At 35.8% G+C, this 26,043-nt stretch overlaps 1 protein-coding gene across 4 annotated transcripts; it reads left to right on the top strand.

Moving 5' to 3' along the window:
• Positions 1-1,578: 1,578 nt before the first annotated feature.
• si:dkey-181f22.4 (receptor-interacting serine/threonine-protein kinase 2) lies at positions 1,579-24,956 on the top strand. 4 transcript variants are annotated; one of them, XM_066647990.1, is made up of 14 exons: positions 1,579-1,641; positions 2,232-2,300; positions 14,141-14,268; positions 14,610-14,766; positions 16,062-16,211; positions 16,639-16,781; positions 17,480-17,529; positions 18,072-18,233; positions 18,333-18,418; positions 18,754-18,822; positions 19,621-19,795; positions 20,948-21,124; positions 22,705-23,047; positions 23,513-24,956. In XM_066647990.1, exons 4-13 carry the CDS (start codon positions 14,674-14,676, stop codon positions 23,016-23,018), a joined length of 1,419 nt encoding a protein of 472 aa, XP_066504087.1. In that variant the 5' UTR covers positions 1,579-1,641; positions 2,232-2,300; positions 14,141-14,268; positions 14,610-14,673; the 3' UTR covers positions 23,019-23,047; positions 23,513-24,956. The 4 variants fall into 4 exon arrangements, with proteins under 4 accessions (XP_066504087.1, XP_066504086.1, XP_066504085.1 ...); XM_066647989.1 differs by lacking the exons at positions 1,579-1,641; positions 2,232-2,300 and having other exon boundaries at positions 14,028-14,268; positions 18,757-18,822; XM_066647988.1 differs by lacking the exons at positions 1,579-1,641; positions 2,232-2,300 and having other exon boundaries at positions 14,028-14,268; positions 23,518-24,956.
• The last annotated feature ends 1,087 nt before the right edge of the window (positions 24,957-26,043 follow it).

Genomic DNA, 26,043 nt, shown 5'->3' with positions numbered 1-26,043 from the left:
ATTTACTGTTATCCAAGTGTGCTGTTATGCACCATATCATTGCTGTCCAAAGAAAAACATGTATCACCATTTTCGTTGACTATGTTTTTGTTTACTATGTCCTTTGGACACAATGGCTCTCCTTCACACTGAAAATCATGAACGGACCAATAGAAATGCTCCAAAATCATTTGGAGTTCAATCTTTTTACATTCAACTTCAACTGAATGTTAAAGATTTTACCTTCTGTAAAGTCTGGAGAACCGTGACCCTGAATTGGATAAGCGGTTACAGATAATGAATGAATGAATGAATAAAGTCTGGAGATTATTTTTAATCATTTATTTAATGTTTATTTAAATATTTACACATTTGTAGACTTTGGACTTTCTAGAGATCTTTATCATGAATATTTTCTTAAATAACGTGGACAGTATCATTTAAATCCCAAACCTTTCCATTTAGACCCTTGAATAAATGAAAGTAATTGTAATTCTTTGGATGTGGATGGTGTTTGGACAGGAATTGATTGATACTGGACCTACATTGTTTTAGGTTTGTTAGAAAATTTCCAGGGCAGGTGAAATCCAGCAGCAGGACTGGAAAATACTGGTCAGGTTACACTTTAATAAGATCAAGGTTTATTATATATAACCATTCATGGGTCTTGTCTCAATGTTCTACATTCTACATTTTCTCTTTATCACTTTCTGTCATTACTCTCAAACTGTGTTTAAGATGTATTTTCGGTTGAATATGTTAATAGACTTAACCGTAAGTCCATGTGAGGACTTGAGTATGGACATTGTGGGAGGAGTGCCCCTCGGAGGCCAGTTAGTGAATTGCATTGAGACACTGGAATTTGCCGTTGTGAGCATCCACAGCTCTAGAGTGAAGGCACTTTACAACGTATATTATTTATAGGTAAATGTAGTTTTGTTTGTTTGTACAGCCACAGATGTACACTCCTGCTCAAGCAGATATACAGAGTTGATGGACGTTTGTGCGTTCTTATCAATTTGTCTGGGATTGGGACTTCCATCTTTGAGTTATCAGCAAAGTAACATATCCCACTCCATTCATGACCGTAACTAGCTCTGAGGACACCGAGATCCGGACCTCGGTTGTTTATTTTTACGTTTTCCCCATCTCCCACATATCTAGGACACGGGTTTTCGACAGACTTTGGTCTGGATATTTTTGCTGGACCTGGAAAACCTACTCTCAATTAGCCGCTAGAATTGCCAACCTGCTCCTTTCAATTACTAAGTCTTTTAAGTGTTTGTTGAGAGGAATGTTATTCATAAATTCTAGACTAGCATACGACACTGCTGCTATGACATAAACGTGACGACTTTGTGACGGCAAACTGAAGGTTTAGTCGGAAAATTTTGGGTAGCATTCCCACCCGGTCTCACCCATGCACTTATGATTGTGATATTGTTGAAGAAAATGTCGAAAATATGCGACAATGTCATGAATTGCAGTATCCTATATATGTGACTATACCATGAGTAAGTGTGAGACCGGGTTGGCTGTTTAAAACCTTTTCTCTAGCTGCAGCTACGATAGCTGAGCAGACTAATACCAGTCAAGTTACGCTACCTTGTTAGATCGTGTTACCTAGTGTGTATTTACAGGTTTAACTCCCAAAATACAAAGGTAGGACATCGAAACACAGGATAAGAACATATAATTACAAAATGCTTTCAGTAGTTACATGTTTTTTAAATTTTATATACACATTTGTCTTAAATCACTTTAAAAAAAAAATCAACACAAATAAACTGTAAGTAGTATATTTTGTAATTTATCTAAACCTGATTCCAGCATCAGTTATTTATATAAGTTGCAAATTTCTGTATCGTAATAACAAGCTTCCAGCTTTAAACAGTTATTATTAAATGTAACGTGATATGGCAATCTATGCAGTATATTAGTACAATATAAGGACATGACCTATTTTAATTATTATTGCATTAATACAGTAATTTTGCTTGGTCATGCAGTATATTAATAGTATTAGTATATACATATTTATACTAATATTATTACTAATATGGTCAATCAATACAACTGTATTAATACTAGCAATTAAAACAGTTAAGTGTTCTTATGTCCCAGTCATACATGGATTACTCCTGTATGTTTATTTTAATGAGGGACTAAAGAGACTTAACTTAGTTCCTAAATATATTGCCAAAGTGAATGTGTTTGTGGTTATTAATAGTATTTTATGTTTGTTTTTATAGTAATCAGTAAGGAGAAGTGAGAGAGGAGGATGAGCACACAGTGAAAGAGAGCTAGAGAGAGAGAGAGAGGTAATAGTAAAACAAAATACATAGTCTTAAGAGGAGTCAAAGCAGTTTATGGGAGAATGGATGGGTAACGTATATTAGAAGTCAGCATTTGAAGTTGTAAACATTTTGCATTGTGAAGTGAGTTTTCATTCCCACAGTGTGGACCTCACTCAAATGAATTGAATTCTAGTTATAGCCCTGACTCCATTATGTGGACCTTTTTGCTGGATACTGCGAATGCTAGGTTAGAATGGCTGATTTTTCGTTAGAGGACATGTGAAGCCACAAAGCTGTGCATTCACCATGGTTACAGGATTATTGAACACCACTAGCTTCATGCTATCTTGATGTTGCTGAGAAGACCGTTCCAAGCAGAGGTATTTACTGAGATGATGCCTTTCCATGCACGCTAACCTCAAGATCCTCATTATCCGAGTGTGCAAAGACTCCACTCCTCACATCCAGAGTAGTAAGCCATGCCCTCCAGTGGTGATAAAGACACTGAATCAGCTGCAGGTGCAAACAGGCATTTGCAGATGACAGTGATGAAAATTAATCATCAGGTGGATAGAAGTGGCATGCTGCCTGCAACCACCATTCGGTTTGCTCATTGCTTGGCAACAGGTATGCCTCAATGCCAGCATAGCGCATATCAGATCAGAAGGTGAATGGTTGCCACCACAATCCTCCATGAAGCAGACAGCACCCTTGCCAACCATCTCTTAACCCCTATCCAGCCAATTCAGTCTCCTGTTGGTCCCACAGCAGTGAAAACATAATTTGGCTGGACCCTGCAAAATGTTGGAGGAATCAGGTTATGCGATCAGGGTTTAACTTGACTTGATAAAAAAAAGAAGCATGGGGTCCTGCTTCATCCCAGATTACTTAGTGATACATAATGTTAAGAACCAGGTTGTGTTCAGCTGCTCTTTTGATTGCGAGGACCAAAATGTGTCCTGCTGCAGTTTAGGGAGCATGTCATTGCCATTAGCAGTGACAAAAAATTGAATATTTCACCAGGATTACGTCACTATGCACTTTATATTACGTGATTTATTTACTAGACATTGAAGTTTATTAGCACATTTTCCCAATATTTATCAGATGCTGAAGATTAATGTTAAAGTTTGCAGGTGTTTCCAGCTCACTTTGAGGAAGCTTTTTTTTTTAGCACTGATAAATTTTTTAGACATTGAACTGTTGGGAGTGTGTATTTAGATTATAGTTCTCCAGGTGACATGTTAGATGTTGATGTGACCTGTGATTAATGAATAATTATTCTGATAGAGACATAATTAATAAGTAGCTCTCCAGGAGTTATGTTTATGTTATTGTTTAGTTAATAGAAAACTACCTTAATTATTCATTCACTATTACCTACTGAGTAATTAATTAGTACTCCTTGGTCGTTAATAGGAGTGATTTAGGTGGTAACCCAGCACTAATAATTAGTTCCTACTTATTCCTGACTTAGTTACTTATTAACTAACAAACAGAATTGTCAAGTTTTACCATCCTTTCCATTGTTTCACTTGACATATCTCCTGTCGAGTCTTGTTGGCCAGGTATTCTTTTATTTTGCCAAATCTAAAAGCTTGTTATGGTCTGCAAACACCGTTTATGCTCTGCCTGTCTATCGTTAGTGACACCCTGGTGTTGTGTCCTTCTGGCATGTTCTGGGTGGGGGCTTTCTGAGCCTTGTTAAAGGTTAAAGAGCATTAACCTTGATGCTGAGTATGAAAAGAGAATGTTTCTTGTTTCCTTGTTACTGGACAAAACCAGAAGTAGAGTGTGAGTAGTGTGACCGAGTAGTGAAAGTCTCCCTGAGATATAAGCACCTCTCTGCTCAACAAACCTAAGTGAACACTGGAGAACTGCAGTTTGCCAGAAACAACATATCAGATTACCAGAACTATTTATATCCATGACAGAAACAAAGAGACAAATATGTTTGAGAGATGTGTTATTTTGGCTTTTTTGAGTTTATGTTTAGTGATATTATACAGTCATTAAACAGTTGTCTGCAAAAAGTACAGATTTTATTAATATAATTTACACATTCTGTATGCAGAGCAAAGAGAACTGTAGAGAACAAAGTTTATTATGCCATTTTTAAAATATCAATTCAAAACTTAGCATTTTTTGCTTGAGATAAAGTTATTGCCAAAATAATGTAACTTAAAATATATGATGTTAATTCATCAATACTTTGAATCGTGTTCAGTGTGAACCAGTACTGTTGCATTAAATGTGAGAAAAATAAGAAAAAAAGAAAAAATAAGTTTGCCCGGGTTGACCAAACTTTCGCACATCTCTGAAAAAGATATGAAGTGTGTCAGGGATTAGAAATGTCAGTAAAGGTCTTTCTGAAAGTGACTGTGCTAATAATTATGTATTGTTAGGATCTGTGCACAAAAATGGACTGTACTAAATCCATACTAAAATAATTCTTAATAACAGTTCAAACATATCATATGATCAAATTTGCACAAATTCTTGCTTATTTCTTTGGTTTTGGGGGAGGAAGTGGGGGTTCTCAAAAACAAAACATAAAATTAAAAAAGTATCAGCTCAAAAAACTACTTTTTTAGTATTTTAGTATTGAATCATTTTGAGAAATGCTTGATACAACCAGCATCTATCATTAAAATGTGTACATTTCATTACAGTGGATCATTTTTCTTCACGACAGTCTGTAAGACCTTGCCTATTTTCTTCAAGTAGAAATATTAAAGTTTGTAAATCCAGTTTAACATTCAGTGTGTAACAGTGTTATATTTAGATGTTTATTTATTTTTTACTATTGCTTAATTCTTTTTTTATTCACATGAAAGAAATGTAGGAAAGCTTTAAAAAGACCCAAAATTGCTTCTGTGGAAATTGGGAGCTGATGTTCCAAAACATTTAGCAATATGGAAAAGTAAGTTGCCCATTAACACTAAATGGAAATGAAAGTCACTCAGCAGTAAGAAAGCTGCAGTGACACTGTGGAAAGTTGCACAACAGGGTTTTTACAGCTGACCCTGTGTGTGACAGGGAGATCACTCGATTACCACAGCAGATTTCAGCCATGCACACACACACACACACACTTGCTCACGCACACACACATACTCAAGACCAGTGAACTAAAAGCAACATCCTTAAAAAGAGGAACCTGACTAATGTGCTATTCAGCTGAGTGCAGAGTCTAAAAACTAAAGACATTGGGAAAATATGACCTTAAAATATAGAGAAATACTTTCCCTGTTTGGAGAAAAGAAATAGCGCATAATACATAGCTGTATGCTTTTTTAACATGTTCATAATGAACTATTTACAATATCTTTATCCATAATTTAATGATAAATAATCAACATTTGATGATAAAATATAAATGAACATAAACTTGTTTTATGGGTCCAAACCCCTTCATTTCCACCTTCAGCGTGCTCACGCCTGTGTCATTGCTATGACAGCCAAAGTTGCTGTGCCAGTAAATGCAATTAGACATAAAGTTGTTAATTGTGTTTGTTTAAAGTTATTTAATTAAGTTCATATTTAATTCAGGGAACAGACGAAATCTTAATAATGTTGTAACTAAATGACACCTTAAAGCAGCAAGCAGACAGTTGGTTTAGTCTGTATGTCTGCTGCCTGGCCTCAGCAGCACTTTATTCTACTTTCTAGGCTAACTATGTGAAACAGGCTATATGACTGTGCGAAATGCTGCAAGAAAGCAGAGCTGCACCAATTTTCTATAAACCCCAAATGATTTTCTGAACACCACTTGAACATCCAGCGGTAGTGCCCAAAGCGTGCTGAAAGCTTCAGCAATGCATCAAATTGATATAGAGCCCGAGCATATTACAGCATCGGACATTGTCTGGGTCAGTTTTACCACCTCTTTAAAATTACTCCTAGTTACCGCAGACTGCTGCTGGCTAAATTTTTATTTAAAGTTACACTTATATAGCACCTTTTTAGAAACCCAAGGAGACTTTACAATCAACACTCAGCATTCAATCCACACACACACGGGCGAGAAGTGCTCTCAACCAGGAACAACCGTCCACCTGGAGGACTGCTTCAGGCGCTAGGATTTCACCCAGGATAGAGCGCCAATCCATATCTGCACTCCCACACATGTACATTCATTCACTCACACACCAGGGAAGTTATTAGGGAAGCCAATTCACCTAACCTCCATGTTTTTAGACTGTGGGAGGAAACCGGAGTCGGTTTGATTAATGAAACCATGGTTAGTATACAGTTACAAAAATTATTATAAAAATGTTATTTTGACTTTTTAAGTTTATTTTTAGTGATATTATACAGTCAGTATACAGTTGTCTGCAAAAAGTACTGATTTTAATAATATAATTTACCCATTCTGTATGCACAGCAAACAGAACTGTAGAGAACAAAGTTTATTGTGCCATTTTTAAAAATATCAATTCAAAACATAGCATTTAGACTGTGGGAGGAACCCGGAGACCCCGGAGGAAACCCATGCAGGGACGGGGAGAACATGGAAACCACCCAGATGGGACTTGAACCCAAAATCAGAGTGCTGAGAGGCGAGCATGCTAACACCTAAGCTACCGTGCCGCCAATCATCAGAATATTAGATTAAGAAACAAATCCTACTTGCTATGCAGTGGTGGCAGAACTTTAGAAGATGGTTTGGTGCAGTTTAATCACTTTAACAGTTTGATTAATGAAACTATGGTTGGTATACAGTTACAAAAATGTGTTATTTTGGCTTTTTTGAGTTTATTTTTAGAGATATTATACAGTTATTGTATAGATACAAAAATGAAGAACTGAAGTGGGGCCCATATACAGACTCTTTAGGAAGCTAAGAGAATTTCAACAGGTTGTTCTCCACCGACAGTTTTAATTTAATCTACACTGTATATTCATCTGCTTTAAGATGAAAACATTATGGACCCATATCTTCAGTTGTGTATGCACAGCTTGTATATGATTTACAGAAAAAACATTACATTTATATAATTCTTGGGAGAACCTGCACATTGGCATATGGTCAACATACTCAATAAAATGAACTAGTTAGACACTGGGAATTTGCTGTGGAGTGTAAATCCTAGTATTGTTGAAGCTCGCAGACTCCCTATTAATACTTTTTTTCAGCATCAATAATGGATGACCTAAGGTGCAATAAGTGCAGGACATATTATAAATCCATTGTAATACCACTGAATATTTCTGCCAAATGTGTGAGATGAAAAAAATGTAATAAATAAAAGAGAACTGTGGGATCCTGACCGTTGCAAAACAGGTTGAAATTGGGCAAACAAAGTATGTGAAACAGCAGATGGACTACAGTTTATAATTATAGAACTACAAAGTGCTCTTGTGTAGTCGATGAAGCTGAGAGAATGTGAGCTGTAGAAATAAGGAAGTGGTCATAATTTTATGGCTGATTGGTCACTATAAAATAAATTATAAATAAATTATAGTCACTATAAAATACATTTCATTTAATGTCTGGAGGACAAAAGTTATAAACACATTTATCTCAGACATGTTGACTATTGGTTTAGACATGAACCAGATCAAATAATATGAATTGGTGAGAACAATGTTATCCGTGAATTTATTATTATTTTAAAGAAGATATGGTGCCAGAACTTTCATTTCAGGGGCCTGGTGCATTAATTGTACAAGTAATTGTACCTATTAACTCTTTTGTGTTTGATCATGGGTACAAGGCAGTAACATGCTGTAATAAAACCCTTACAACTATCGCAATTACAGCTGGGAAGTGCAGTTACTGCAGAAACTGAAAGTGTGCTGCAAAGGCTACAAATCTTTAACCCAAAGACACAAACTTCAGACACAGACTTGAAAAAGCAAAAGCAGATTAATTAGACATTGGATCTATAACCCTGCAAAGATTAGCTCTTACTGGTTTAATATTTTAGGAGGAGATGTACCCAATGAGTTTTCTAATATATATATATATATATCATACTATGACTGTGTATTTGTCTGTATGTGTGTTAGTCTGGGTGTATTCTGTATGAGTGACTGTATGAGAGCTGTGAACAACTTCTTTGTGATAGTTCTGAATTTGTGATAATCTGAATGTGTCGAACATTCCGCCAGACATTTCCTATGGTAACTCATAGCATATTTGAATAAATGCTGTATGAAAATGCACAAAGAATCCCTCTGAAAAACCCAAACATAGTATTTAGGTATAGAAACTACAATCCTGTAAAATGTGGTGTTTTTGTCTTAAAAGCAGAAGGAAGTAATAACTGAATCCCATTAAAATTAAAGGGAAATCATTGATCCAACAGATTTTTTTTACTACAATTGCTCAAAGTTGGAAAATGTTTCCCAAATCTCTTAACCAATGACGTTATTCAGGTCAAATCAATTTGTTGATCAGTTTGGTATGAAACGTGACTTTTTCCTCCATGAGTGTTAAACAAGTGCCTGAATCTGATCATGTAAATTTTGCTGGAAAGCATAGCTTGGAAACTGACTATATTACAGCAGTTTGAACAAATGTTTATAGACATCTTCACAAAACAACAACAACAACAACAAAAAATTTCATACACTTACTGAATGTACACTTACTTACACTTTACTCTATGAATGCTATTGCTCTTATCCAAAAGCACACTCTTCCAGATCTCTCAAAAAATGTAGTACTGGTGCTAATATTACTATGGAAGAATAAATATAAAATTAATACACATTTATTTTGAAAAAAACAAAACAATAGCATGTTGTTCACTACAACACACTAATAAGATATTTCCTTATTTAATATACCTATGCAAAGGCCAGACCGTACTTTATTTAGAGTTTATTTAATATCCAGCCAGAAGAGCCCAAAAGCACAATGTTTTTACAAAGTAATTTTCAGTGTTTCCAAAAAAAAAATCATCAGCAAGTTTTATATTTTAGTATTTAAAACCATTTTTGCTTTAATAATAGATCATTAAAAGCTTGTTTTCTAAAGCTTTTTAAGTTTACTGAATTTCTCTAAGCTGCACTGATGTATTTCCATGCGTCTGGTAAACACTTCCAACTTTCAGTTGGCGAGTTTCATTTTATCCTTCTCATAAACCAAATAATCCCAACATTTTGAGGTCCATTGTTCTGGAACACCTGCTTTGCTTGATAAGTGAGATCTCAGCCGTTTGCTCACTGTACAATTATTCCCCAACTGAACATATTTCAAAACCTTTTATCAGAATTCCTGATACCTTCAATAAAAAACACCTTCACCCTGCTGTTAATCTTAAAGGGGACTTGACAGGTCTTACAAATTTGCTAGTAGTCCCATTTATTTTCTACATTTTTAAACAACTTCTTTAAACTGTAGGTTTGGCAATGTTTTTTACATCCATATATTATTTACCCTTATGAAAGTGGATCATTTTAAATCTCTTCAAAAATAAAATTGTGATCTCTGCACTGTACTATGATGGAGTTTTAGGGTCACGGCACTGAACAAAAAAAACAGTAGTGGGTATAAACATGTAAATATCAAAAATGAACTTGTAAATATTTCATTCATATGGATTCATATGCTGTGACATTTAAAATGCTTATGTAATTAACATAAATGGTGTGTATAAATGATTATGAAAAAATAGATACAAGGTTTTGTTCCAACAGCAATGATATGCATATGCAAATTTTAAAAAAGTAAAATGTATATTAATACATTGGTTTGATACTATAAATGGATCAGACACTATATTTGACCTAACAACCAGGTCCCATTTTTTGTACTGGACATCCCCGTTTCTGTAACACATACTAGTCACTTCCCTTTTTCTGGTCCCAAAAGTTGTGATTCAGTTCTGTTTGAGTGGGAGAGCCTTCAGAAAAGCAGAACAATGAATATTTTTTTTTCTGTTCACTTGTGGTGAACACTTGGGAAGATGACTCGTCTTAAGAAAGAGGGTGATCACGAAATGAGTGTTTCAATATTCAGTGAGAACACGCCACGTCTCACCATGTGAAAGTTGGCCTCTGTATCACACTGAGTCAGCTCTGATGACAACATTATGACATTAGAAGATAAGGGACTTGTTTTATTAAAGTCTGAAATATAATCTGTGCTAATCTCTTCTGTTACTTCCTTTTACATTGGCTTCCATAGGTTCCTGTATCCCTAGATTCTTCTAGAATCCCTAGAATTCTACTCTTAGTGCACAACCAAGCACAGAACCTGAGACAATTGTAACTTAAAAGAAGTTATCTAAAATACTTCAATGTAAAAAAAAATAATAATAATAAATAAATAAATAAAAATAAATAAATACACTTTTACATTTAAAACGATTAATCATGTGGCTACCATGATAACTGGAGTTAATACAGTTTCTAATAATAATAATAAAAATAATAATAATAAGAAGAAGAAGAAGAAGTTGAGAGGGCAAGAGTTAGTCAACACATTATTACCAGTTTAATTAAATAAAGGAAACATTTAAGGCAACTTACAAAGTAAATTTTAAATTTAAAATATGTATTTTGTTTTCAGTGAGTATGTATTCAGTAAGTGGTATGGAAGTCACACACTATTGGTATAAATCTTGCCAAACAGATAGGCCTGGCCTTGCTCTGTCCTCAGCTCACCCCTACCATGTGAGCTCTAGAGTAACACATGAACTGTGGGTGTAAAGGGAATTCCCATTGTTTCAAATGTTCACACTGGTAGACATATTGGATTCTGGAGGACACCTAAGGCTTGCAAAGGCATATAGAAATACAACCCCAATTCCAATGAAGTGGGGGCATTGTATAAAACGTAAAAGAAAAACAGAATACAATGATTCACAAATCCTTTTCAACCTATAATCAATTGAATACACTACAAAGGCAAGATATTTAATGTTCAAACGGATAAATGTTATTGTTTTTTTTTTTACATGTTTGCCTCTGTGTTATATCACCTTTCCTTTTAACAACACTCAATAAGCATTTAGGAACTGAGGACACTAATTGTTGAAGCTTTGTAGGTGGAATTCTATCCCATTCTTACTTGATGTACAACTTCAGTTGCTCAACAGTCCGGGGTCTCTGTTGTCATATTTTGCACTTCATAAAGTGCCTCATATTTTCAACGGGAGGCAGGCCGGTCTAGTACAGGCACTTTTTTACTACGAAGCCATGCTGTTGTAACACATGTACAATGTGGCTTGGCATTGTCTTGCTGAAACAAGCAGGGATGTCCATGAAAACGATGTTGCTTGGATGGCAACATATCTTGCTCCAAAACCTGTATGTACCTTTCAGGATTAATGGTGTCTTCACAGATGTGCAAGTTACCCATGCCATGGGCTCTAACACACCCCCTTACCATCAGAGATGCTGGCTTATGAACTTTGCTAACGTTGATAACAATCCGGACAGTCCTTTCCCTCTTTGGCTTGGAAGACACAACATCCATGATTTCCAAAAACAATTTGAAATGTGAACTCATCAGACCACAGGACACTTTTCCACTTTGCGCCAGTCCATCTTAGATGAACTCAGGCCCAGAGAAGGCAGCGGCAGACTCTGTCAGATGACATTGCCAGACTGTTAATATATGCAAAATTACATCAGAAATCTTTGCACAGGCAGGGAATTTCGCTTCCATTGAACTGGTAAAAGCAGCTAGTTGTGGCAAACTAAATATACCCATAATGTATAAACTGAATTTGACAGTCATTCAAATAGTTTCAGAACACCAGTGATGGGTAGAGTATCCAAACATTGTACAAGTAAGAGTATTGCTACTTTAAAACAATGTGAGTCCAATAAAAAATAACAAGTAGGCATCCAGTTAATTACTCGAGTAAGAGTAAAACATAGTGAAAAAAACTCAAGTACAGAGTAACTGCTGGGTAACTTCTTTAATAATCAGGAGATCAAATAATAGACAGGAATGTACAAAAATATAAAACAGCAATGGAAAATTTCAGAGGTAGAGAATATCTCTAGCCCGTTTCTGCAACTTAAAAATAAGAACATCTATTTTATTTTATTTTATTAGCCTAAGTGAATGGTCTTGTTATTATTTTGAGTTACAAAGTCATTATTTTGAGATATCTCATTTTTAAGTAATTATTTTGGGAAATCTCATTATTTTGGGATACTAATCATTATACTCAGAATCTCAGTCATTTCTTTTCTAAGACAGTTATAATTTTGAGGCACTAAGTTATATTTTGAGACATCTGATTTTCAGGTAAAATCTGAATGTTAAAGGCAAAATCATCGATTCCAATTAAAAAAAACTTTTTAATTAAAGTCTGAGGATGTTTTTTCCTCTCCATTTGCTGGCTCTCCAGTCTGCGTGCTCTAAACTGTCTTTTATGATCTTTTATGAGCAGAAAAACAAGCAGTGTGCTCGCTTCCTGTAGCTCTGTGCTCCTTTCACTGTTTTCAGTGCGCCTTCCAGTTTCTTCCTCGCTTCTGAAATTTGTGCTCGCTTCTCAGTTTTAACAGGAAATACGTCACAGATTCAAGACATGGTAACTGATTCCTAGTGATGGCACCCTTGAATCTGAAGCCTCAAAACATGAATACAAAATTCTCTCATGTTAAATTTCAGAAGCGAGGAAAAATCTGGAACACACCCTGAAAACAGTGAAGCGAGCGCGGAGCTACAGGAAGCGAGCACAGTGCTTGTTTTTCTGCTCTCGCTGTTTTCGCTCGGTTTTCTTGATTCTGTGCTTACTCCATACTCTTTCAGAATAAAGAGATAATATCCACGGAAGGAAGCTAAACGTGGTTTTTCAACGGTATGGAAGTTGTGTTCGTGTTTTGCCATCTAGCGGCGATAGAATGCAACTACTGCACCATTTAATGTGAAACAGAAAATCCTAATAAGAGACTGAATAAGTAGCCAACTTCAGTGTCTTGTTGGATGTTGGTTCGATTGGAGACAGGATCGATTGCTTATCCTTGGTATCCCGGATGTGTACTCTGAATTTCAAAATATATTGTTTGAATTTTTTTAAGCTTGATATTTTTCTTATCTGAATTTATTAATCTTGAATATTAAGAGTGAAAACATGTTTTTGAAAATTCACGAGTTCAATTCAAGAGCAATTAAATTCAGATAAAATATTGAGAAGCAAAATATTCAGAGGTGAAAATTCAAAAGCAACACAATTCATAATTTCAATGCAAAAAAATCTGAGCTACAAATTCAAAGGTGGTAATATTTCAAAATCTGATGAGACAGATTTGCTTCCATATGAAACCGCAAAAATAAGTCAATATTACCCACCTACAGGAACAGAGCAATATCCTCATTCACTCCATAGAAACCTCCAGAAGTAATTTCTGTGCCATGAGCAGAGAGAAAGAAAGCCTAGCATACCGGACAGAGATGTATTTTTAAAAGAAATGACTGAGATTCTGAGTATAATGATTAGTATCCCAAAATAAGGAGATTTCCCAAAATAATTACTTAAAAAGTGAGATATCTAAAAATAATGACTTTGTAACTCAAAATAATAACAAGACCATTCACTCAGGCTAATAAAATAAAATAGATGTTGTTATGTTTAAGTTGCAGAAACGGGCTTCTCTACCTTATGTTTATGTGTTGATGAATGGAAAAAAAAAACCTTTGCACTAATAAAAGCAGAGGAGCGACTTCTGAAGACGGGGAATTCTGCTCAGAGATCAGCCAATCAGAGGAGAGGTAAACACATGAGCTCATGCACCTCGCGCGCCGACACTTTCCATTTCAGTAAGGGGGAATTAGCGGGAAGGCGAGACTCGCCCTGCGTCTTTCTGAGAGAGAGCGAAAGAGGTAAGAAGACGACTGGATGTAAACTGAACTGAAAGACTCCAGGACGATGGCGCAGGCCTCTGTTTTGAAGGAGTTTCAGCCAGAAGACCTGAGGGACGTCGCTCTGACCAGAAGCGGCGTTGGTGCGTGTTTGAAAGGCAGAGTTCGCGGAGCTGAGCTGTCCGTGGTGATCAAACTTTACAACCCCACCGCCGAGAGGTACGTTATAGTGCAGCAGCATATGCTTCTCTGCTTCTATACACAGCAGCTGCCCTTCACATTGTGGTAAAACGTAATTATGAATGAACCAATAGAAATGCTCCAAAATTACTTGGAATAAAATCTTTTAATATTGACCTCCATTGTAAGTTTGTTCTATTGAGAGATAAATATTTTTAATTGGACAGCGATGAGGAGTATAACTGAAGAAGTAAACTTTGAATGTTCATCTTAAAGTTTGTACTCTTAAGAGGATGTTGTATTTAGATTATTAACCATTAAACCTGACCAGAGGTATTTTAACATTTGCACACTTTTACTGTCTTTTTTCCCTTGTGTAGCTGTGACTGCCTTGTTCAGGTGAAGAATGCACTCTCTCTTAGTCAGGTGTTTTCTGAACAGATAATGGTTCCTCTGGGTTTGATTAAATCTCGCTCTTTACTGGGGTTTGTGTGGAACTGGATGTCTGAGGGATCCCTGCATTCATTACTGTATGAGGTGAGCTTCTGTTCCAGCTGTAATATTATTATTATTTATCATTTATATATATATATATATATATATATATATGAAAGATGCTTCACCATCATAGTTTCATGGAGCATAATAATCAGGCCTGTGCACTGAGTTTTTAAGGTGGAACACGTTCACTGTAAAAAAGAAATAGGACTTTAGTTAAATATTGTTTTTATTGCCAGAGTAGGGATTCAAACTTAAACAAATATCCTCTTACAATCTAGGCTGTATTGTTATCTTATATTTACAATAAACTATGTGTAATGTTCTATATTCTGTATATTTTGTGTTTAAATTTTTATCTGCAAGATCACCCAATGGCCTTGGTAAATTATATAAACAAATCATACATGAAGGAATAGGAAATGTTGTAAAACCTGTCATACAGCCAAGAAAGTGTGACGTATGATGCAACCTCAGAGACTTGCAAGAAACCTGCCTCTGGTATTTTTAACAGAAATGAAAGCCAAACAATGAACGGTTGGTTAACTTTCCAAGTAAGAGCTGTAGATATTTCAGCGGCATGGTGGAAATTCCCTGCATAACTGTCCAACTAATGCTAAATATGACTTAGTGTCACTGACAGCTGAAGACTACATCACTCTTGCATCAGAATGCATACTGTACCTGAAAAGTATGTAAATAAATTTGTTTGCCAGCAACATGTCATATTATTCATTCATTTAACAGCAAAATATCGCATAATTCTTCTATTTAACATCTTATTACATTGTTTATTAGATTAATAACAACATATCACACTGTTAACTCATCTAACCACACTTAACACACAAAAACATTACATATTTATTTAATAATAACTTAAAATATGTATTAATTACTGATAATATGGGTGAGGTAGACTTATGGAATAAGGTGCTTTACTGTCACTGGTGTCATTTCAAAGTAGGTATAAAGGTATAAACATTATAAATGGAGTCCTGGAAATTTAATTTCGTGAATGAAATCAACATCATTTTAAAATTTACAGTGAATATAGAATATGGTACTATTATGTACACTCTAATGCAAAATAATGTTCCTTTGAGGGTACCATCACTGTGAGATGTTGTTCTGAGAGTGTAAGAAACATATTTTAGGTGTTTTAACTACCTTATAGACAATGGTGTACTTTTCAAGATGCCTTTACATTGATGAAGAAAAATATACTTGTACAATACCTCTTTTCAGACGAAGGCACTCTGTCATGTCTGTATTATATTAATACTGGTGTAGTGTTTAGACAATTATATTTGTGCTGTTTGTAATCTTGTCAGACACATCTCTATCTGGACCTGCACATGGCCCTCCGGCTTCAGATCCTTCTAGATGTAGCAGAGGGTTTGAAGCACTTGCATGCCATTCCTCTACCTCATGGAGCCCTGAAGGCTACCAACATACTACTTGACCAGCAGTACCGGGCTAAGGTATAGGCACATGTTTATTAGAATAAGCAACGAAACGATCACACTGATGTACTCATGTCATGTTTCCATTGCCTGGTGTAAACTATAATGTTCACTACACTGATAAAATGACCATCAAAAGGTGGTGCACTGTTCATATAAATGTATTTTTTCTTTCATAATGTAACCATGTGATAATATTAAATAATTTACCGTATTTATCTGTTCATATTACTTTTTTATTGGTTCATCTTAACTTATTGTCTCTATTACTTTATTATTTAGGGCTTGTCTGAAATGTCTTAATATTTATTTATATTCTCTATTGTCATAAATATTGTGTCACAATGATATTTTATAAAATTAATTTTTTTTCAACATTTTATAAATTATTCTGTAACCAGATTAGTTTTATATTTTTGAAAATATGTTTGTGTTCTGTCTGCAGTTGTGTGACTGGGGCCAGCAGACAGTCTTGCGTGTAAGGACTTCTATGTCCAGTGGCGACAGTCCATGTTTAAGAGACTTGGCTTATATGTCTCCTGAGGTTATACATGGAGGTGTACCTTCTGTAGAGGCTGACATGTTCAGGTGAGTTTGGTCTTGTTTAAGTGATTTTATCTGGAGAAAGTGTATTATTACTTTGGCAGATCATTTTGCTTTCTGCCAGCGATTAGTAGAAAGAATTGCATTTGTCTTGAAACATTTATCTGCCTATGGAATAACACAATATATTATTAAAAATATATATACATTTAAATATATGGCATAGATTTAAGATGGTTTTACTTTATACATTTTATTATTTGCTGTGAAGGAGGTTATTCCAAGCTAAAGCAGCAATGAAACTCAGAATTTAAGGAAATATGTTATGAGCCAGAGCTTACTGCTTATTTTTTTTACTGGTTAGTGTAGCAAATGTCTTTATGTATGCTATGCTTTGCTGAGGGATTGTAATTACAGTGAATGATTGGAAAAGCATTAACAAATTCCTTTAAAAAAGGAGGACATGCTTTTATTCTAACCATACACGTTTTTGAGCTCAATTTAAAAAAAGACTATGTCTGCTGACTTCCCTGGGGTTAGACACTCTTCCACTTCATAGTGTGTTATTGAGTTAGAAATCACAGAGTAAGAAACTGTCAATGCAGAAGGAGGAGATGATCTTTAGTTCCTGCGGCTGATACATATTTTAGGTTTCTGTCACACACAGTCACAATCTGAAAAGGTGAAACATTATAGTGTTTGTTTTGCCTGTCACCTCACCTTGAAATTGATCTTAATTCTAGTTTTGGGGTCCTGATGTGGGAAGCTCTGAATCGAAAGCGACCATGTGAAGGTAGGTGTTGTCATCACTTCATACCCTTATGAGTAATTCCTTTGTTTTCCTCTTACCACCGTCATGTTGTCATGTTAGCAGTTAAATGTGGTCACTGACAGGAAAGAGAGTCTATTTTTGGATTTGCCATTTTAAACTCCCATTGTATACACCTTGAGTTCTTAATTTTTTGTTGTAGTCACTTTATACTTTCTCTTCTATTTTTGTCTCACCTAGATATAGTATTTGATGGCCGAAAGTCTTATGTAACATCTGAAAATATTCAGTGCTGCATGTTGTTGTTTTGACCAATTTTACAATTCTTGTCACTAAAAATCACTAAAATGTCATTGGTTGGTACCTTCAAGGATAAGTTGCCTGTAATTAATTAGCATAATTAATATACTATATACCTTTGCAAGTTGAAGTTACTCCACACCCCATGTCTTGACCTTGTTGAAATTTAGAATTCATTAAAACCCTGTTTATGATCCTTGAGTATTTTTAATTAATTTTTATTTGCTTCCACAACGCAAAACTAAAGATTTTTTTTATTATTTCAGTTATGGATCATTTGCAGATACTTTTATTATCTGCTCAGGATGGTGTGGAGCCTGGTCTGGAGGTTAAATTGTTGCCTTCAGAAACTCCCCAATGCCATGCCCTTACACAACTTATGATCAGATGCTTGTCTAGTGAACCAAACCTGCGTCCAAAAGCTGATGGTTAGTATGAGTATACTTTTCTTCTACTGTTGTGATATAATGATATAAGATGTACACATATTTGTGGATTAACAACAACCCATTTTAATCACAATACAGAGTGTATAGTGGAACTCAAGAAGGCCTTGGCCACATTTGACTCAGAAGAATTTACTACAGCTGCCCGCAAGCTTATAGCATGCAAGGTACTACATGTTGTCATGATAAATACTGTATACACTGATGAACCTGAACATTAAGACCTCTAGCCTAATGTGCTGTTTTATTTGATGGCACATGCCAACATGATTTTAAGGTTTACAAAGCAAATGAGCACTGTGTGAGGACGGCACGGTGGCGCAGCAGGTAGTATCGTGGTCACACAGCTCCAGGGACCTGGAGGTTGTGGGTTTGAGTCCCGCAGCCTCCAGTGTGAGTGAACGTGGTCTTAATGTTTTGCTTCAACAGTGTATATTACATTATTATATAAGGCCTCATGTGAATCAGCCTGAATGTTGGATGTTTTTCTGTTGCTTACTAGAAGAAGGCACTGCTTTGTGGTAAAAACCCCACAGCATGGGAACTCCCCATTGAACTAAACAACCTGGAGGTAAGAGACCCGCCTCAACTTGTTAAGACAGTATTTTCTGCCTTCATGGGCATTGGCTGGTTGGGACATGTTTTAGTTATTCTCATCTATGTGCAGCAGGGGGAAGAGGACAAACTGGGCCCCTGGGTCTTGTGCATAAACACATTTTTGTACACTAGAAGCTGAGTGTACATTTAAAGATTTTAATATGTATTTAATGCCATTAAAAACATTCTGTTATTCAAATTTTGGAAGCAGCAATATAAAATCTATTTGTATTCAGACATGTGTAAGGTAGTACTGCTAGTCCAGTTTCACAGCTGTAAAATAATTAGGAAACACTACAGACCTCTAAATAAAAATGAAGTTATGTTTAATGTTCACAGTTTACAAAAAAAATTAAACTTCATGTTCATAGAATTGATCATATATATATATATATTTGTAATAAAATGCCAAAAATGTATTTATTTTCAATTTTAGAGATGTGTTGTGTAAAGATTATTATATATAACTTGTTGTAACTAGTTAGTTATTTTAGTTATTTTATCAAGTGTGCAAGGAAACTGCATGGTTTTATTATTAAACTTTTATGTTAACAAGTTATAGGATTACACCTAATATTTATCTTTGTTTTTTGACACTTTAATGAAAATATATTTTACAATTTAATTTAGTTTTTCAGCTGGTAGGTTCTTGCTTTTAAAAGCATCATATTGACCTGAAATATGTGCTTTCTATAAATGTTCCTCTGTATATATTCGTTATGTTTACTGAATTACGCAAATTTAAAATAAAAATTTGTAAATGCTTTTCCAGGGCTGCAGTGGCAGCATGAGCCAGAAGAAGATGAGCCACAAAACAATTCCACAGAATTTGCATTGTTCGAATAAACCTGCTCAGCAGAGGAGCAAGTCAGCAGAGAACAGCCCCAGAGGAAGCCCTCCTTTCTCCAGCACAGCAAGCCCTTCCCCTCCGACTGTATGCTGCAGAGGTCTGAAGCTTATGTTCTACTCCATTCCATTTGTGGCTGATGCAGTGAAATCATAAACACTAGAAGGTTATAAAAGCAGGATAAATTATAATTTAGCTGCAAAACATAGTATGCTTGCTCCATCGAACAAAGCTGCCTCTAGAAGTACATACAACATATCTGAAAAGGAAAAAAGTGAAAAGCTGAAAAGTGAAACTGAAAGTTTATACCGTCATTCAGGTGGACAAAATAATATTTAGTCAGGGATCAGGAGAAACGTCAGATGGGGAACACAAAGGAGAAAATTTTAAAGGGACATAAACCTCAAAATACGGAGCCCCTAAGGTGACATGGTGGGTTTATTTAGCAAGTTGTGGACACTTTTTAGTATTTGGAGGACACAAAATAGTATTTTGAGGCCACAAAATAATATATTGAGGCCATGAGATAGTATTTCGAGGCCACGAAATAGTATTTTGAGGCCATTAAATAATATATTGAGGCCATGAAATAGTATTTTGAGGCCATTAAATAATATATTGAGGCCATGAAATAGTATTTTGAGGCCACTAAATAATATATTGTGGCCATGAAATAGTATTTTAAGGCCACAAAATAATATTTTGAGGCCAGAAGATGGTATTTTGAGGCCACAAAATAGTATTTTGAAGCTTGGACCAAGGGACCTTCATTTGTTTGATTGAGCAGCTGAACAACCACACAACTAACCTTTGAGATTAAGTCTAACACCGGATTGCATTTGGTTAACATTAATGCACATTGCCTTGAGGTTCATGGATGACATGGAAATGCAGTGCGAATTAGAGAACTTTCTCCAGGAGAGATATATGGGGAGAAGCAAATAGCAAAAATGGTGGAACACAATGTAGGTTTGCACAAGTTTTGTCAGGGTGCGCTGTCATTTCATGGCCTCAATTTACTATTTCTTGGCCTCAATATATTATTTAGTGGCCTAAAAGAAACTATTTTGTGGCCTCCAAATACTATATAGTGGCCACGACTTGCTAAATAAACCCACCATGTCACCTTAGGGGCTCCATATCATAATACTGACAATAATCCACATAAATGTATCTAGCAAAGCTGAAGAAAAATGTTACTTTTAGTTCCACTCCACTATGGCTGATTTTGTTCTTCACTTTTCTTCCATAGATACTTCAAACAATAACGGTTTCTCCATGGGACCCTCAAGCAACCCTGGTTTCAGACAGTGTGGTGTTGCTTATGGAATAAACCGTCCACAGACCCCGGCGCCCCCAAACACACCATGTGTCTCCCCAACATCAGCAGTACAGGCCCCACTGCAACATCCCAGCCTCACAAACCAGAGTAAGAGCGAATCATTAGATGTGTTTTCGTATAACACTATACACTATCTGATCAAACGTTTGGGAAAACCTACTCATACAATGTGTCTTCAGATATTAAGGGCATTTATTAGTAGTTTGACCTTCCACACTTTGCTCCTACTGTTCTTGCATGGCTTTAGATAATATGCTCTAACGTCTCTCAAAGCATTAAATTACATTCAGCCATGAGTGCATTAGTAAATCCAGGTTGGATTAGTTTTGTATTTCAAGTACCGCCCCAACTCATCTTAAAGGTGTGGCTGGCAATTCAACACCCCAGTGAACACAGATCCACTGTCTCCAAGCCCAATTTTGGTAGGACTTGGCCTTGAGAATGATCACCTTAGGCTTGAGTGCAGATGCCATTCTATTGGTCAGTATATTTCAAAGGAGATTACACAAGCACTGTGTACATAATTGAATGCCATTGTGGGCATTCAGTATATTGTTCCCAATAGAACATAAACTGTAAGCTGACAGCCATTGTTTACATGTTCTAACATGTCTGCTGAGGAAAGCAAAAGCAAATTTACCCTTAACAAACACCGCAACAAGTTCCCGTGTGTGTTGTGCTCCTGCATGTGCATAGTAAGCACTTCTGCCAGGCTTTTTGCTTCCTGAACGACAGAGCCACAGAGGTCTTATCTGTGTCCAGCTCGTTTCCTCCCCTGAGGATTGCTGTTTTTCTCAGGATTAGTCTTAGTTTGTTGGCCTTTTAAATGCAGTGATTACAACATATGATTGGTTTGGTTCTGCTGGTTCGTAAGTCATATTTTTGGCATTTATTTTTGTTACTCAATGTTACTTGTGTTGATTGCAGTAGTGGAAAAATGTGAATAATGAGGGTGAAGGAATGGGTTTGGTTGGGAGGATACAGATTACTACTGTTGTTCACAAATTGTTTGGTTTGTCTGCTGTTGTAGGTTAGTGATCTGTTCACAACTTTCTGAAGGCTTTATTGTGTTTTTGAAGTTTGGATAATTGGATGTGGTGACCCATATCATTATCAAAAAACTAAAAACCTTTTATAATAGAAGTGACCTCACTCCAGTAAATTCCACTGAACTACTTCCAGTGTTCAAATACTGTAGACACCCCTTATCATTAATGAATTCCATTCCTTTAAGGTCCACACATAGTGGAAATAGTGGAGGATTTTCAGTGATGAATAAACACAGCTTGAATAATCTAAATCTGGTAAAGGTTCAGTTTAAATTTCTACCTTCACTCTCCCCTGTTTGCATTTATATCATCACCGTTATTTATTTAAACAATTTTTATTATTATTTTTTTTTATGAAAGCCATTTATAGGGAGTCTGTCCCCACAGTGCAGTAGCAATCTCTTATCTTCCAGCAAGGCCTCTGCCTATATTCTGTTACATTTCTGTGAACATTTGATCGCATTCTGCCTTGAGAGCCTTACTGAGGTCAGGAATAATTTATAGACTCAGCTTTCTTCTGAAATTCAAATTTCAGTAGAATCGATAACAGATATTGGCGAGGGATAATTGCGATATGTTTTGTGATGGCAGTTTGTAATGTTAACTTCATTTCTCCAGCTCCATGTCAGGGCTCTGCTGGATGGAGCTGCTGTCGGCTCTTGCAGGAGAAGCGAGAGGCCATTGTCCACTGTATGACCGAGGGGCGATTCAACAACCTGCTGGATGTGCTCAGGGCCAGGCAGGCCGTAACACGAGAGGCCTACGAGCTCATCACTGCTGCCATCACCCTGACTGCACGAACGCGCTGCCTGCTGGACGTCTGCGCCTGTCTGGGTGAGAATGTTGCCATCCTGGTGGCCAGCACCTTGGGCCTGGTGTCCACTCATAACCAGGCTCGCACACAGACGGCTTCAAAGGGCCAAGCTGGCTAAGGAATTCCATGTGGCAGCACTTTATACAGGTATTCCAATAGTGTGTCTCAATACCTTGTAAGCTGACTATATAGGAGCTATTTGGTAGAATCAGCATAGGCATTGTTGGTAGATTTAGTTCATTAGTAGATTTGCATGCTAGTATTTTCAGTTGGCCAACTAAACGGCTAATTGTAACTTGTATTTAGTTGTAACAGTTATCTTTTTGAACAGTTTTGTTGAGTAACATTAGTAAGCTGTGAGAAAGATCACTGTTTAGAGTGAGTCAATTCTTTTGAAAACTTGTTTTTTGTTCAAATCTTGCCTAACCACCCAGCTGCTTACATAGGCAACAGTGACCAAGGCAGCATGCTACATATAAACTCACATCCTTTATGTCTTATGCAGTTTTTTTTTTGGTAAAGCGTGTTAATAAGAAGTTGTCAGTGGCAGTAAAAGCTCTTAACAATTCTCTGAAGATTTGATTACAACTATGTTTCTCCATTATTCCAAAGAACAGAGTTCCACTGCTTCAAAGCCGAATATTGAGGTGGCTGTCTATCCCACACTGGGCTTGAACAACTTGCAAGTCTGCTCTACAACATCTCATTCTATTGTCCAGTGCTTTTCTTGAAAGGTTACGTAAGCTGTGCAGAAACGAATGGATGTAGCAGAAGCAGAAGCTTAATGCTATTGGTATATTGTAAATAGAGATGAATCTCTAAACAGGCGTAGTGATTAGAAGAAGAGTGCTTTCAAGGAGATATGGAAAATGACTAGACGCTTGGAGGTTTAATGCTGCCATATGGGTTAAAAGGTTGAATGGATTACTTGATCAGATTAATCAGCCAACACACAGGATTTAAAGGGTTTTTCATCACAAAGGGTCATGTTATATGCAGGTGTTAAACGTTTAAAAGTCTCCAGTTCCAGGTGACCCCACCTTTCAGGTGATAAAGGACAGTTACAAAGAAATCACTCAAGTGGTAATTACTAAACAATACAAGCATTAAATACACAATATACTTAGTGAGAAACTATGCTTGATGAATAGATAAAATGCCATTTCATTCAGTAACATCATTATTTTGACATCATTAACAAGTACCAGCTTTAGTTTGTATTGTATTCAGATTTCTTCTGATCTATGTTCCATTTACCTTTTTTTATTTTTTCAAATTTATTAAAGTGTTTTTCTTCCCCTTTAAAGTTACCATTTTGGAGATGTGAGACAGTGATATGTATGTTTTCAGAGAACTGAAACTGCGTATTAACCTTTCATGATCATATAAGTTTATAAAGGTTTATTTTAATTTAATATCAGAATGCCTTGTGTTTAAATACTTTTTAAACATATTGTTTAAGATGTGCCAGTTAGGCTGTGCATGTTGTACAGCAATGACATTTGGCTCTGTAACAGTAGCAGAATTTATTCTGCTGAAACTTTGTGTATCTTGTAACAAGAATGTTTATCATGTTTGTTTTCATAGTAAATGACATGCTGATGTCTTATATGTTCACTGTAAAAGTATCTTCTTCCATCATCTTAAATCTAGTCAATACGTTATTACTCATTATGAGATTGTTGTGAGAATATTATAATAATTAAACTTTATTCAGTAGATTTTATGATTTTTTAAAGAAAATATACATTTATTTGTGAAAGCGTCTTTTCCAATTAAAGACTAAAGATTTGATTTAAGATGTCATGTATAATTTTGATTGTATTAATGCTAGAAAAAAGCAAAATATACAAAATGTTTACATTTTGGCTGAATAAAATTCTATAACATTCTTACATTTATTTATATATACATTCATTTACACACATTGTCTAGATTTGGAATGTTGATGTATTTATCTAATTTCTTTGCAGTGTTTGGTGGGTTGCATTACTTGCCCTGTCCATTTAGCATTCATTTAATGGTGGTAAAATGGGTATTGTAAACCTGCAATAAACAGTTGCTGTAAAATCATATTTACTTTGTGTATTTGTGTCTTGTGCTCCTTATCGTGCCTCTCTGTTTCTCACAGACACTGTCTAATTACATGCCTGCCCTTCACTCAGTGCCATTTCGTAGAAAAACATGGAAGCCTTCTATGTAGGGGCTTTTAGGTGGACATGTTAAAATTGTCACTTAAGGTGCAATATTTAATATGAAATTAAAGTTTGTCATATGATTTTATGTGCATGATTTTTCCATAGCTGTTAAAATCAATCATGAAGGGGAATTCCAACTATTTTCAAAATGTCCTCAAGAATTCAACTGTTAAGATGTAAACTAAATGGTTAATTCATTCATTCATTACTGCGTATCTAGGTCATTTTCAAAGCAGTGGTGATATGAACATGACTGAAGAGTGCATCTTAAAGTAAGATATACAAAAAAAACTCACTGTCTGTGAGGAGATTGGTGTGCTCTCCCCATGTCTGCATGTGTTTCCTCCGGGTGCTCCCGTTTCCTCCCACAGTCCAGCAAACACTTGCTTTTAGGTTGATTGTTTATGCGCATGTGTCCATAGGTATGAGTCCGTGATATACTGTGAGCGTGTGAAGCCCTGTAACGGACTGGTGCTCTGTCCAGCAGGTGTCCCTGCCTTGTTTATGAGTGATACTGTGTAGGCCCTGGGCCCAATATCACCCTAAATAGGACAAAGTAGGTTCACAAAATGAATTAACAAATGTATAAAAACTTTTAAAGTGCTTAATAGTAAAGAAATATTTCAAGTACTATTATATTCATTGTCGTAACGTAGTCATAATATTTTAAAATGTACATCATAGCTACAACTTGTTGGACACCTCAGTATGATAGAAAATATAAGTGAAAATAATAGTATTAACTATTTAAAAAAATAATTATTAAACCAAGATTTAGCATATTGTTACTGTCATAACAACACCAAAATCTACTAGAGAATGAAAACATTTCTTAAAGAAACCTCCCATTGAAAATCTATTTTTTATCTTGTTAGTGTTTGTGTGTGTGTTATTTTGTTTTTCCCCATAATATGCTAGACTATTATGCACATAATGAGGAGTTAA

The sequence above is a fragment of the Hoplias malabaricus genome, chromosome 16, assembly GCF_029633855.1.
Source record: "Hoplias malabaricus isolate fHopMal1 chromosome 16, fHopMal1.hap1, whole genome shotgun sequence".
In the NCBI taxonomy this organism is placed as follows: Eukaryota; Metazoa; Chordata; class Actinopteri; order Characiformes; family Erythrinidae; genus Hoplias; species Hoplias malabaricus.
Note: the sequence above shows the minus strand (reverse complement) of the source record. Positions and strands in the feature narration are given on the sequence as shown.